Source organism: Magallana gigas, chromosome 7, assembly GCF_963853765.1.
Source record: "Magallana gigas chromosome 7, xbMagGiga1.1, whole genome shotgun sequence".
Classification (NCBI taxonomy): Eukaryota; Metazoa; Mollusca; class Bivalvia; order Ostreida; family Ostreidae; genus Magallana; species Magallana gigas.
This window is the reverse complement of record NC_088859.1, coordinates 38,840,477-38,853,731: the sequence shown is the minus strand read 5'-3', so window position 1 is coordinate 38,853,731 and position 13,255 is coordinate 38,840,477. Positions and strand designations below refer to the sequence as shown.

The 13,255-nt window shown below is 35.8% G+C and overlaps 2 protein-coding genes across 2 annotated transcripts; one reads left to right on the top strand and one right to left on the bottom strand.

Moving 5' to 3' along the window:
* The first annotated feature begins 180 nt into the window (after positions 1–180).
* On the top strand, positions 181–4,016 carry LOC105347428 (uroporphyrinogen decarboxylase). The gene is made up of 10 exons (XM_011456528.4): positions 181–340; positions 441–546; positions 1,251–1,336; positions 1,459–1,557; positions 1,725–1,886; positions 2,242–2,403; positions 2,749–2,886; positions 3,110–3,210; positions 3,367–3,433; positions 3,670–4,016. Exons 1-10 carry the CDS (start codon positions 317–319, stop codon positions 3,832–3,834), a joined length of 1,110 nt encoding a protein of 369 aa, XP_011454830.1. The 5' UTR covers positions 181–316; the 3' UTR covers positions 3,835–4,016.
* LOC105347429 (uncharacterized) lies at positions 4,014–12,855 on the bottom strand. Its single transcript, XM_066066584.1, has 3 exons — positions 12,129–12,855; positions 5,218–6,715; positions 4,014–4,142 (listed from the first exon to the last, which is right to left on the bottom strand). Exons 1-2 carry the CDS (start codon positions 12,426–12,428, stop codon positions 5,987–5,989), a joined length of 1,029 nt encoding a protein of 342 aa, XP_065922656.1. The 5' UTR covers positions 12,429–12,855; the 3' UTR covers positions 4,014–4,142; positions 5,218–5,986.
* Positions 12,856–13,255: the final 400 nt, after the last annotated feature.

The window sequence follows — 13,255 nt, the reverse complement described above, 5'->3', positions numbered from 1 at the left end:
ATATTATCATATATGGATAAGAAATTGAAATGACAAGACGTTTCACGCACTCTGGATCAGTCCTGAAGTGCTTACAAACCGTTAAAAGATCATCTAAAATCACACGAATTATTCGAACACGCCTCCCGCAAATACGTGAAAAAAGACAAATGCGACAGCGTAACATTCTTGCGTTGTAAATAATCAAAGGGAGGTAACTCTATTTTTATTTTCACACGTGTCGTGCAATTTTGTTGACGGTTTACCATATGTTATGTAAATAGTTCGCTTTACACTGTGATTTTGAGTATTTAGATTGCTCTGTGGATTTTTTATAATGACATCGCCAATAATAACACAGGTAACATTTTTTTTATCATGCAACATTGCATGAGTGGTGCATAATTTATGACATCTGGTGTATACAGTTTATATAAAACTATTGTTTACTGTTTTGACAGTTCTTTCCTCCACTCAAAAATGATTTGATATTAAGAGCAGCAAGAGGAGAAAAGACAGAGCGTACACCGGTTTGGCTGATGCGACAAGCGGGTCGATATTTGCCAGGTCAGTAAATAGAACACGCTGTACAGGTACTATCACAATGTATTCTGCATATGTCTTAATTATTATGTCAAACTCATTTCTGTCTCCTCATATTGAAAACAGTCAGAAAATGACAGAAATACTCTAAAGTCACTGCATGCCTTTAACCATGCAGTGTCTGTCACAGTGTACTTCTCGAAAACCAATCAGAAAATGAAAAATACTCTAAATTAAATTGTATATTGATACATCTTCCCAAATCATGGGTTCCAATCTGCTCCGCTTGTCTTGTCACAAGAGAATTAAACTGAGTGGAGCAGATCAGAAACCCTTGACTTGGGAAGATGATCTTGATAAAGCAGCTTAAAATAATTGCATGTCTTTGTGGTTTGTTTCACCCTACACTGATTGCATTGCAAAAATGTCAGATGCTCTATACTTTTAACTGGTATTTTTCTTGATGTTTTGCCCCTGAACATAAAATCATGGAACAGTATAAAGGAGAACTGTATATAACAGAGAATATTTTGATTTTATGGAAAATATTGCCTATTCGAAGAGGATTACCATTATGCAAATATGTTTGTTCCAACAATTTACATTGAGCATATGTGTATTCATCAAGAAAAGCACGGAACAGGGACAGAAATATTACAGAAACTAGGCACATATTTTAATCATCTCTTTTACAGTGATTACTTACAAAGTTCAATTCAATTTTACAGAATATGGAGAATTTAAATCTAAACATTCAGCCTCCTTCTTTGACATGGTCAGAAATCCTGAGTCTTCTTGTGAAATAACTCTTCAGGTAAGTTCTTTGAATTCTAATTGTTGTTTCTACATTAATTTTATAAAATTGTTTAAGATTGGTAAGAATCAGATTTATTTGTGTCGGATAAGACTCAATAACTTCATTTTGATTATTTCCAGCCTCTTAAACGCTTTGATCTTGATGCAGCTATCATCTTTTCGGATATTCTAGTCATACCACAAGCATTAGGGATAGGAATAGAAATTGAAGAAGGAAAGGTACAGAGATGGAAGTCATTTTTATGAAAACTTTCTATGGTGTTACAATACTGGTGCAATAAATGTTACCAACAACATGGATATCAATGCTATTAGTTTGGGAAATAGATTTTCTTCTAAGGGTAGAACCAAAAATTTATGAATACAGTATAGTTCTTACTTTTTAGGGAATGACATTTGACTTTTTACTGCAAACTCCTGAAGATCTGAAGAAACTGAACACAATAGTTGATGTAACCCAGGAGCTTCATTATGTCATGGATGCCATAACTCTGACCAGGCAGAGATTGGAGGGACGATGTCCTCTCATCGGCTTCGCTGGTGCTCCTGTGAGTTTTAGATCAACACTTTGACTTTCCAAAGTTTCTCTCTTTCATTTTCTTTGTCTCATTTTCTTTCTTTCTTTCTTTCTGAGAGTATCCCTCTATATATGTCTATTAGAGAGTCATTGATTTACTGTCTTCTCCAATAGAGGTGAAAGGAATACAGTACTGTGTGTATGTGTGTGTAATAGAATTAATGATCAACATTGAGAGCAATGTCACATGCTGACTCAGAATATTGAAATGTGTGCAATTTGCTTTGAAAATTATTTTTTATCATTGAAGATGTATTGCTTTATTTTCCTGTGCTCTGTTTAAGAATTTTACAGAAAAATCTTAATTTGAGTCATCTATTTTTCAGTGGACCATCATGAAATATATGATTGACGGTTCGTCGTCAGCCCCTGTCCCCAAGGCCAGAAGGTGGCTGGTGCAGTACCCTGAGGCCAGTAACACCTTACTGAAGCTACTTACTACGAAAACTATCGATTACCTTGTGGCTCAGGTCAAAGCCGGTGCTCAGGTAAGTTTTACAGAGTGACACTTGACTAGGAATTGTGATCTGTATCTGCTAATACATCAACTGATACTGATCTAGTTACAAGTAGTATCAATTTGGGTCCATCATATTAAGGTGTATCGTGATGTTTTATGTACAAGTATTGATTTTAAATGCTGAATCTAATGTAACTTTCTTATTTATGAAAACTACCAAAAACATGTTTGTGCAGTAGTTACTGGTATTTCCTTTTGTTTTGTGGAATGTCAATGCCAAATGATTGTTTAGATTCTTGATTTACACATGTACTGGTAAGATACTTAAAAGACCATTGAATGTTTAATATTCACAAGATGGTTTGATTTTCAGTTGCTCCAGGTGTTTGACAGTAATGCTGGTGAGCTTGGTCCTGCGCTGTTCAATAAATTTGGACTGACTTACCTCAGACAGTTAGCTTACGGTGTCAAGGAGCGACTCACGGAACAGAACATAGAACATGTTCCGATGGTAAATACCAACATATAAAGATTGTGTGTTGTAATTAAAAAGATCAGTTTTATTCATTAGTGCTATTTTACTTCTCAATTTTTCACAAAAACAGATCACTGTTATAAGAGCTACGGTATGTGTTTTAACTAATTACAAATGAAAACAGGTAAGAATGTTTCAGTAAGAGTAGGACAATTTATAAAAGTTTGATGTGAAAACGGGTATTTTATGTGAATTGCAGACAGTGTTTGCTAAAGACGTCCACTTTGCCCTGGAGGATCTGTCTAACAGTGGATATGATGTTGTCAGCATCGACTGGACCATTAAACCCACCCACGCTAGGTGATCATTTACACAACATTTATATTTGTCATTCAATGCATCTATAGTGTGACATCATTTATGACAATGGATGTTAGATTCACCTTTAGTACTGATATCATTAAATTAACTGTAGTCATTCATGTTAATTTTTAACGTTAAATCTTCCTTTTAAAGGAGGTTGGTTGGAAGTCAAGTGACTTTGCAGGGAAACCTTGATCCATGTATGCTGTATTCCACGAAGGTAAATATCTTTTTATACAGGTATTGTCATGATTTATGCTTGTATGTTTCATTTTGCAGTCTGAAAAAAGGTTTTACTTTTAATGCACAAAGCATATTCTTTGTTTTGCACAAAATTTGAAATATAATTTTGTTCTCAGTCCAACAGCATGTTTAGTTGATCAGGATAGACAATTCTTGCTCTTCTCTGTCTTATGAAGTCTTGTGAGTTGATATCAGCATGTTGCTTTATTTCAGGATGAACTGAAGCATGCTGTCAAAGATATGGTGACCAAGTTTGGTCCCCAGCGCTACATTGCTAATCTGGGTCATGGGGTGATCAGGGATACCGACCCTGAGAATGTGCGGACATTTGTGGATTCAGTTCACATCTACTCCGAGGAAATTAATGCCAATGCATAGCAGTGTATCCCACATCACTACGTCATACTGTGTGAGAGGTTGATGGAAGAAGAAAGTGATTGATTTGTATGAATGCTGAATTGCTGTATAGTGGCTGCCGTATTGTTTATCTATTTCTGTGTAGAGACCCATATCAATTATTTAATAAAAGTTAATGCTATAAAAATATTCAAGAAAAATTATTTCAGGAGTTTTATTGTTGTGATCTTCCTTCATATAGCATGTATAAACAAAATCTCATAATAATATGACACATTTCTGAACTTCTGAAAAATAAAACATAAATGCCTTATTTAGATTGGTCCTTACTTAAGGTAGTTCGCGGGTTTACATGCTTGTGAGAAAACCTTCCTTGAAAATTTGTCCACGTGATCCATAGGTTTCAGAGTTTTATATCTAAAATTTTTTTGAGATTCGTCTACGCGGTAATCATGTTACCGTGTTTTAAATACCGTGTCATTAATAAAATCAAGCAACGCCATTTCAATGAAATATATAGTAAAATGCACATCTTAGTCGAGAAACGCATTTCAAAATTATGCTTCAAACTTTTAAACGATTCAGACGAAATTAATTATACTCAACACAATAACAGAGGAGATAATTTTGAATAAATTCATAAAAAATAATCAGTATGTGTTCTCGGCCAATTTTTGGCAAAACAACTTTAAAGGTTTAAAAGATTTCTCAAAACCTTATATTTTCATTACGACGTTAGCCCGACGTCATTATCTCTTTACGTCTGAGAACCCAAAAAGTGAAATGCATTTATTGACAAGACTAGCTGATTAACACATTTTAGAACATATAAATACTAATTATACGTTATTGTGAATGTTATCAAATACCAAAATGCAATTAATGTAAGACTGCAAAGATACAAAAAATTGCTATTTTTGCTTTTATGAATCTCTGGGTCAATCAATGCAAATAAAATTGCCGGGCAACTACTGACATAAAAGTTTGTAATCGTATAAAATTATTAGCTCAAGCCAAAAGAATTTTAAAAATTTGATCGGTAGTTAAAATTATGGAAATTATAATTGTAAAAAAAAAAATAGCGAAGTTAATGCATACGGTTCAATTGATTTACTTGTCTATTTTAAAACATGATTTTAAATGGAATAATTCCAACGCACACTCATACTTTATAGAACAAAATGTGACAATGTATGTGACATCTTTACATTTTCAAATAATAATAAATATTTGTATAAACAGTAATAAACTGCATTTAAGCTTTTTGAAATATCTCAGTCTTTTATGCTTCTAAATATCTCATTTGTCATTTAAAAAAAAAAAGAAATGTAGCCTATGAGTTTACTATGACGGTCAACTCTTTACGTCGATTCCTACTGTGACGTCAGCAAACCCGCGAGCTACATTAATTAAGAAAGGACACACACACACACAAAACACCTAAGTTAAAAAATAAATTGTTCAGACATTATTAATTTTCAATTGCAAAATCTTTCAAATACCTTATACAAAGTTTATCATTGAATTATTATTTTCAGTGTTGAGCACAGGGGCATCGTATCCACTTTACACTCTATGACATATATATAAATATGTGTATTATTTATATATATGTCATAGAGTGTAGAGCAGATACGATGCCCCTGTGTGTTGAGTTTACTTAAAAGAGATAAGCACTAAATGTTGTAAACAAATATTAAAAATACATTTCCAAGAATAATTTGAAGATGCATGAAAAATCAGTTAAGATAAAGCCAAAATTTATGCTAAAGCAATGAGATAAGTTTAATTTTATTTCTATTCATGTAATTTTGAACATGAGTGGGTAAGCATATGACACTGCATGTCTAAGCACATGTAATGATTTTTCCTGTGGGATGGTTTCGCTCTTACGCCCCCATCCCCCACTCCCTCTGAAGAAGGGGGTTTCCAATGTATGTTTTGATAACTTGCTATGTAAATTAGATAGCTCTGCAAATTTTAGGCATCCCCCTTGCTGATCTACACTTGTAAGGAATGCAGAGTTAATAACTAAACGTGCATGCTGTTTGTGCTATACATACAAGTCATGTAGATGTACATTGTCAAATGCAAATACCAAATCTGTACTTCTTTAAATTCTGAGTGAATACTTTTGAGAAAAAAACAAACAACCACAACTGAAAGACATGGATTAGAGAGCAGTCTCTTGTTGCTCTTCTCTACGGTTACTTACAAGATCTTCAGTACTTTGATTTTTTATATCTATAGTATTTTGGTACACTTCTTGCTCGGCCTCTTCCTCTACAGAGGACAAGGTCGATTCTATGGTGGTGTCGAGGGATAGGGAAGACGAGGTCTCGTCTTTGGGACATTGATTCCCATTCTTGTCCACCCCTTTCTTGTAGTTTTGCCAAAAGTTATCCAGATCCGTGACTTTCACTGACTTTAGAGTCACTGGCAAACTGGCGCGGCGCTTGCCGAGATAGCTAGCGTGGGGTCCGTCTGATTTAGTCTCCTGTTCCACAGAACTCTCCAAGGACTTTTGGATGGAGGTGGATTTCAGATCCATTTGTGACGCGGATTTCCTTAAGTTTTGCTCAGAATTGGCACTCTTTAGAACGACTTCGTAATGTCTCATGACCGCATGCATAGGGCTCGGGAAGGCTTGACTTTCTTTCTGGAGCGGAAAGTATGGAATCGTTTGATTGAAATCTTTGGTGATGATAGTATCGCACTGAAAAGATGGTCGCCTCCTTTTGGAGTATGTAGCAGACACGCCATTAGGGAAATTCCCGGGGACCGTCTCGCGGTCACTGCCGTTGATTCCGTCGTCCGGGGTCTGTACGCGGTCGATTGTCTTTTCTTCGCTTATACTGCGTAGAGCACTAATCGAATACCTCCTCCTGGATAAGTGTGAGCCCTGGAAACAGAAATGTAGAGTTAAGCGACAGTTGGTGTATCACGTGATCATTGCAGGAGTACAAGTTATTTAGCCATTCGTCCCACCCATCCTACCCCATATCAGAGATATAAATAACATTATTGTTATTTATGTCTCTGCCCATATACAAAAATCTTCAGCTCACTTTTGATATCTATATATATGGCTAAGCTTCTGATAGGACTAGCTAGATGCCTTTATTAACATTAAACCTTTTGTATACAGTTTCATCATCGTCGGAACCCACGGGTTTTCTATCCGTTAAACTGTTATTGAAAGCAGTGTAACGGATAGAAAACCCGTGGGTTCCGACGATGACAGTTTCCCATACGAGTTATTATTAAAACACAAATTATTCTTAGGTCACCTGAGTCACTCAGGTGACCTATTGCAATTGGTCTTCGTCCGTCGTCGTGCGTCGTGCGTTAACAATTTTACATTTTTAACTTCTTCTTAAAAACTACCAGGCCAATCGTTACCAGTTTTGGTGTGAAGCATCTCTATGGTAAGAAGAATGTAAATTGTGAAATTCATGGCTCTACCACCCTTGGTGTGCCACGGGCGGGGCCAAATATGCAAAAAAAGCCAAATTTTCAAAAATCTTCTCTACTCCCACGCACGTGAGGAAAAAACCGGTTGCATGGTTATGATGTCAATGAAGCCCTCTACCTAAATTGTGAAATTTATGTCCCCTGGGTCAGGGGTTCAGGATCTAGGGTGGGGCCAATATGGCCAAATTGTAAAAATGTATTAAATCTTAGAAAATCTTCTTCTCTACTCCCATATATATTTGTTAAAAATTAAATGCATGATTATGATGTCCATAAGGCCCTCTATCAAAATTGTGAAATTCATGACCCTTGGGTCAGGGGTTCAGGCTCTAGGGTGGGGCCAGTGTGGCCAAATGGTAAAAATGTATTAAATCTTAGAAAATCTTCTTCTCTACTCCCATATATATTTGTTAAAAACTAAATGCATGATTATGATGTCCATGAGGCCCTCTATCAAAATTGTGAAATTCATGACCCCTGGGTCAGGGGTTCAGGCTCTAGGGTGGGGCCAGTGTGGCCAAATAGTAAAAATGTATTAAATCTTAAAAAATCTTCTTCTCTACTCCCATATATATTTGTTAAAAATTAAATGCATGGTTATGATGTCCATGAGGCCCTCTACCAAAATTGTAAAATTCATGCCCCCTTTGTTAGGTGTTCATGCTCTAGGGTGGGGCCAATATGGCCAAATAGTAAAACCGTTTTAAATTTTAAAAATCTCTCTCTACTCCCACACATGTGAGCAAAAAACTGAATACATGGTTATGATGCACATGAGGGCCTCTTCTAAAATTGTGAAATTCATGACCCCTTTGTTAGGTGTTCATGCTCTAGGGTGGGGCCAATATGGCCAAATAGTAAAACTGTTTTAAATTTTAAAAATCTTCTTATCTACTCCCACACATATGGGCAAAAAACTGAATACATGGTTATGATATCCACTATCTCCTTTACCTAAATTGTGAAATTCATGGCCCCTTGGTCAGGGGTTCAGGACATGAAGGGGGTGGGGGGGGCGCAATATGGCAATATAGTGTTAATGCATATAATGTTGAAAAATTTTCTTCTCTATTCTCACACATCTGTATTAAAAAAACTGGCTAATAATTATGTTTACCAGGAAGTCCTCTAATGAAATTTTAATTTTCATGTCCCCTCAAGGATGGGTTTTGACTCTAGGACAGGGCCAAAATGGATGTATAGATGTTAATGCATATAACGTTAAAAAATTATCTTCTTTACTCCCACACACTTGAAAGGAAAACTGAATTCATGATTTTGTAGACCAGATCTTAGTTTTTCACCAAAATTATAGGTTTCACAGTTCTTTTTGAAATGTGGTTGTCATTACAAATTTATAATTTTTCTACTCCAGTATGAAACCTAATTAGTTAGATGCATATATGAGGCTCCGTGACAAGTTTGTGTATGGGATGTATGCTACTCAGGTGACCGTTAAGGCCAATTGGCCTCTTGTTTAATAACGTTTTCTTAGTTTATTGTCCACTTATGAGCCCGTCGCAATGGAGGGGGGGGGGTAACAATAATTTTTATTTGCGCCGGATAAAGTATAGAAAAAGCTAAAGTAACTGAGATATGCCCAAAATTCGGGTAGCCAGCTATTAGTCATGTATCTGTGTATTCATCTCGTAAATACATGTAGTTTGATAATCTTGACATAAGATAAATACTTTAAAAAGCTAAACTCTACTTCGGGTCGTCTTTAAATCGGGTCAACAACGGATAAGTATTGTCAAGAGAACTTAAATAGTATGTCCTTTTAATTTGAATTTAAGTATACATCTTTTTTTTAATTCTGATGCCGACTGCTATGACCACCAGTCCGATTCGGCAAGAGAAAAAAATACTTCTCTTCAATAAAGACGTTTTCGATTTGATGGTACTTTTACTCGTTTCTTGATTATTTGATATAAAACAATCTATAGAAATAATTTTGATATTGTAAAAAAATAAATCCTAAAATGCCAGTACCTTAATATATGCCTGTATGTTTGGGCGACCAAAAAATGCACTTTATTAGATACTTTTAATACATAATGTTGAAGTGTAATACACCTCCTCTACAATACAAACAAAAAGCAATATATTTATGGCGATGCACCCCTAAAATACTTTTACTGAGTTATTTACATTGCACTTTGACACTGATCCAGAATAGCAAATGAATTTAAATTTCAGTTCCCAAATACTTCTGGTAAATTTATGAAATTTTGTTGGAGATATAATTTATGTAAAACTAAGATGAATTTAAATGACAGTTCCAAAAAGCAGAAACTGCGTGCATTTAGCCTTAAAAGGTTTTTAATTTACTTGGTGAGTGTACATACAAAATTTTCAATATGACATTTTTATGAATAACTTGCAAACACTCTATAAAATAACTGAAATATTGAAAATACCGGTATCTGAAGTCATTTTGATTATAATTTTGCAAAGTAAGAAATGAATACAAACGACAAGAACATAACACATATTTATCGTCACTGCTGACTGTCTACGGAATATAGACGGCAATCAGGAAAATTACGGGTTTTAACATTTTTGGAATATCTAGATCATTTTAATGCTAAATAACAAGGAATTTGACCCGAATATTGATGGATTACATGGTAAAATTTAGACCGATCTTTTTTTTATAAATAGGGATCACAAAATCAAAAGTGATACAATCTCCATTGGTGTCTGTAAGACGATTACAGACAACACCAAACGACCAATACATATCAGCTAAATCCCAGAACAATCGCAAGTATGGAGGGGAATCCTCAATCCGGGCAACGGGGGATCTCCGGTAATTTATTGTTGATCGGGGATTGACACTGAGACGCTATGGGGTAGATTTTTGGAGGTCATATATGGGTTGTTCAGCTTTCAACCGAAACGAATACTAGTTTACTAGTATCTGATCTCCTCTCCAATATCCGATTATCAAATCTCTCTCTCTCTCTCTCTCTCTCTCTCTCTCTCTCTCTCTCTCTCTCTCTCTCTCTCTCTCTCTCTGAGAGCCCTGTAAAATGTAATAAAGACAGATAAATGACATGGTGGAAATTATATTAGTATATCATGATTCGTTATTAGAATCTTTGAGTGAATTCGGTGGGGGGGGGGGGTGCTTTGAAGATTTAATCTGCCTGACGACTATCAAAAATGAAAACTGTGCAAATGTTTGAAATCTTTGGTCTACGATTTATGGCAGTGTGTCGATTAGAATGTACGTCTTAATCTCTGTTTTAAAAAAACACGGAATGTTTCGAAACTCTTGTACAATAAGTTTGTTATCAACGATTTGAAAGACACTTTGCAAATTCGATCACCTCAGAACTTTCAAACCTTCAAACATACCTAGTATTCATTTCAGTGCTAAAATTCATCTTGGCACAGGATTGCCTTCGATCACTTTTCTTTACTTATATCAAAGGCGACACAAAAGAATGGTGAAAGTTTCTTAGTAATAATTGTTTGTAAATGGTAATCTCGGGGATAACTTCACGCCCATTACCCTATAACCCACTTGGGTTTTTTCTCTTATAGTTAAGCCCATGCCATGAATATGATTTACTGTGAATGTTAATGTCCATTTATTTGCACAATGTATATTTCCAATAAAGAGAAAATTCTTCCATTATAATTTTATGCATTTACTCTAAAAGTTCTCAAACATTCTCGAGAGACATTTAGCATGGTAAATAAAATAACCGTTTCGATATCGGCCTATTTCTCTTTCGACGGAAAGTCCACTTTTTGTTGCTGAAAATCGTAAACGGTATTTAAAGCCGATTATCAAAACTCGCCCTAACTATTTTAAATTGCAACTGAGGTGTCGAAAATATGTCTTAAATTTGATTCGTAAAATCAGCAGATTAAAAAGCGAGTGAATGACTATTGAAAGCAATTGAATGTTTTGATAAAAGTGTTAATATTTTTTCGCTACCGGCAAAAAAGGTTAAAAGACCACACGAATAAACACCTGTGTTCGAGCTTCAAAAATATGAAGAAGCGCCATCTCCTTCTCACAAAACAAACATGTATATATACATAAAATTCAAGATGGCCATAAGAAGATACCATTTTTTTTACCCAAGACCATAAGTAAAATAAATTTCTGGTATATTCATACGTGCTTTCCCAGAAATAATTCAAATCATTTTTAAAAGCAAGTTTTGTATTTTTTTTTTTAACCAAATAATGATTTATATTTCTTCATGCGGTAAGTTCAGCGGGGAACACACGTTGTAAATTTGGTCGGGTAAAAATTGTTAATACATGTAATTTGTATGTCATTAAATTTCAAAAGTAAGAAGATAAACGCAGGAATTATGTCTCTAACAATCGCTCACAGTGAACGATTTTAGTGTTGTTTTGGATGTGTGTTTTGTGTGCTTTTTTATCATACTGATATGTGATTCAACCTCCTATTATCATGTTATTCTAAGCTTGAATGTAAGAAATAAAGTAAAATGCCAATTTTACAAATTATAAATGAAGCCCAGCCACCAACCTTTTGTGAAAACAATGATTATTTATATATAAGTTTTCAATTATTTATATCTATATATCGTATGTTTATCGGAGATAAAATTTATAAAACTAGTAAGACCAAATCATCACGTCTGAATCAAAATGAATTGACAGGTGCGAGCTACACATGGTATGGATGAATAGAGCGAAAAAAAAACCCATCTAAAACAAGTAACAATCACATTCTACATACACATTAACCCATCATGTTACACAAAAAAGAAAGAAAAGAAACCAACTTTTACATATTAATTTACCCCCACCCCTCATCATCTTACTAAAAAGAGGAAAGAAATGAGCACCTGAAGTTGTCCGGTCGAATCTCGCCCTGTGTCCGAGGAGTGCCTCTCTGTGACGTGATGAACGAGTTCCCTCTGCTTCTCCCTCAGAATGGTCAGCTCCTGGAGTCCATCTTGCAGCGCCTCCAATCGGGCGGCCACCCGGGACTGCGGCCTCTGGAGGATCGGGACACGTATCCCTCCCGGCAGGTCGTTCAGGGACCTACTGCGGGGCACGTACGTGGGTGGGGTTTTGGGGGCTCTGGTGATCCTAAGAATGGCGTCCGCGTCCACTAAGGCGGTCTCGTGTTGCGTGGACCGCATCACCGGGACAATCCCAGCAACCACTACATGTACGTCGCACTGTCAAAACCCCCGGACCAGTGAAATGTTACAACAAACCTGCAGTTCACTTGTTAGGTCTCCGTGTGATTGAGACGTTGAGTCATGTTAAAAAGCCATCCTGAACGATTACGTAAAATGCCTGTACATGGAGTTGTTTTTCTCCCGGAATCAATACCACATGCAGCTAGTAGACTCCTTATAGGTTTTAATGCAGTTGTATCTTGTTCAAGAAGTAAAAAAAAAGCTCAAGCTTTTATCGCAGGTGTCGCCGGGGGAGGAAAATGACCAAGAAGTGTCTACCTGTATCCATCTACCTTATTGACTCCTTACACCTGAGTTACAGTGATATTCTGAATTTGCACCTTGTTATGTGTGTATCGGCGAAGCGATAATAAAGTGGTCGCGCTTGGAAGTCCCCGGGCCTTTTTATTGCCCTCTGTATGTAATATATAGATAGAAGGTTCGCTTCATTGATCCCTCAATGAACGGACACCTGTGAACAAAGCCTATGGTCAATATTTATATTAGAATCAGGAATTCGGAGTTCTTTGGGTTGTAGCTCATTCATAATGCAAGAATGTATCATATTGTGCTGAGCTTTGATAAAGATGTAGATCAAATCGTAAGAAGATTTATGATTTTCTAAATCTCGTGTCACCCGAAATATGCGTTTAAACCTCTTCATTCCTTATACCAGAGGAACTTTTAATAATGATATAAAATTTGATGAAATAATGAATATCTTTTTATTACTTAGGTAACATTTATAATTCTTGTCAAGGAAGCCCAACCGCCCGGCTGAGTCG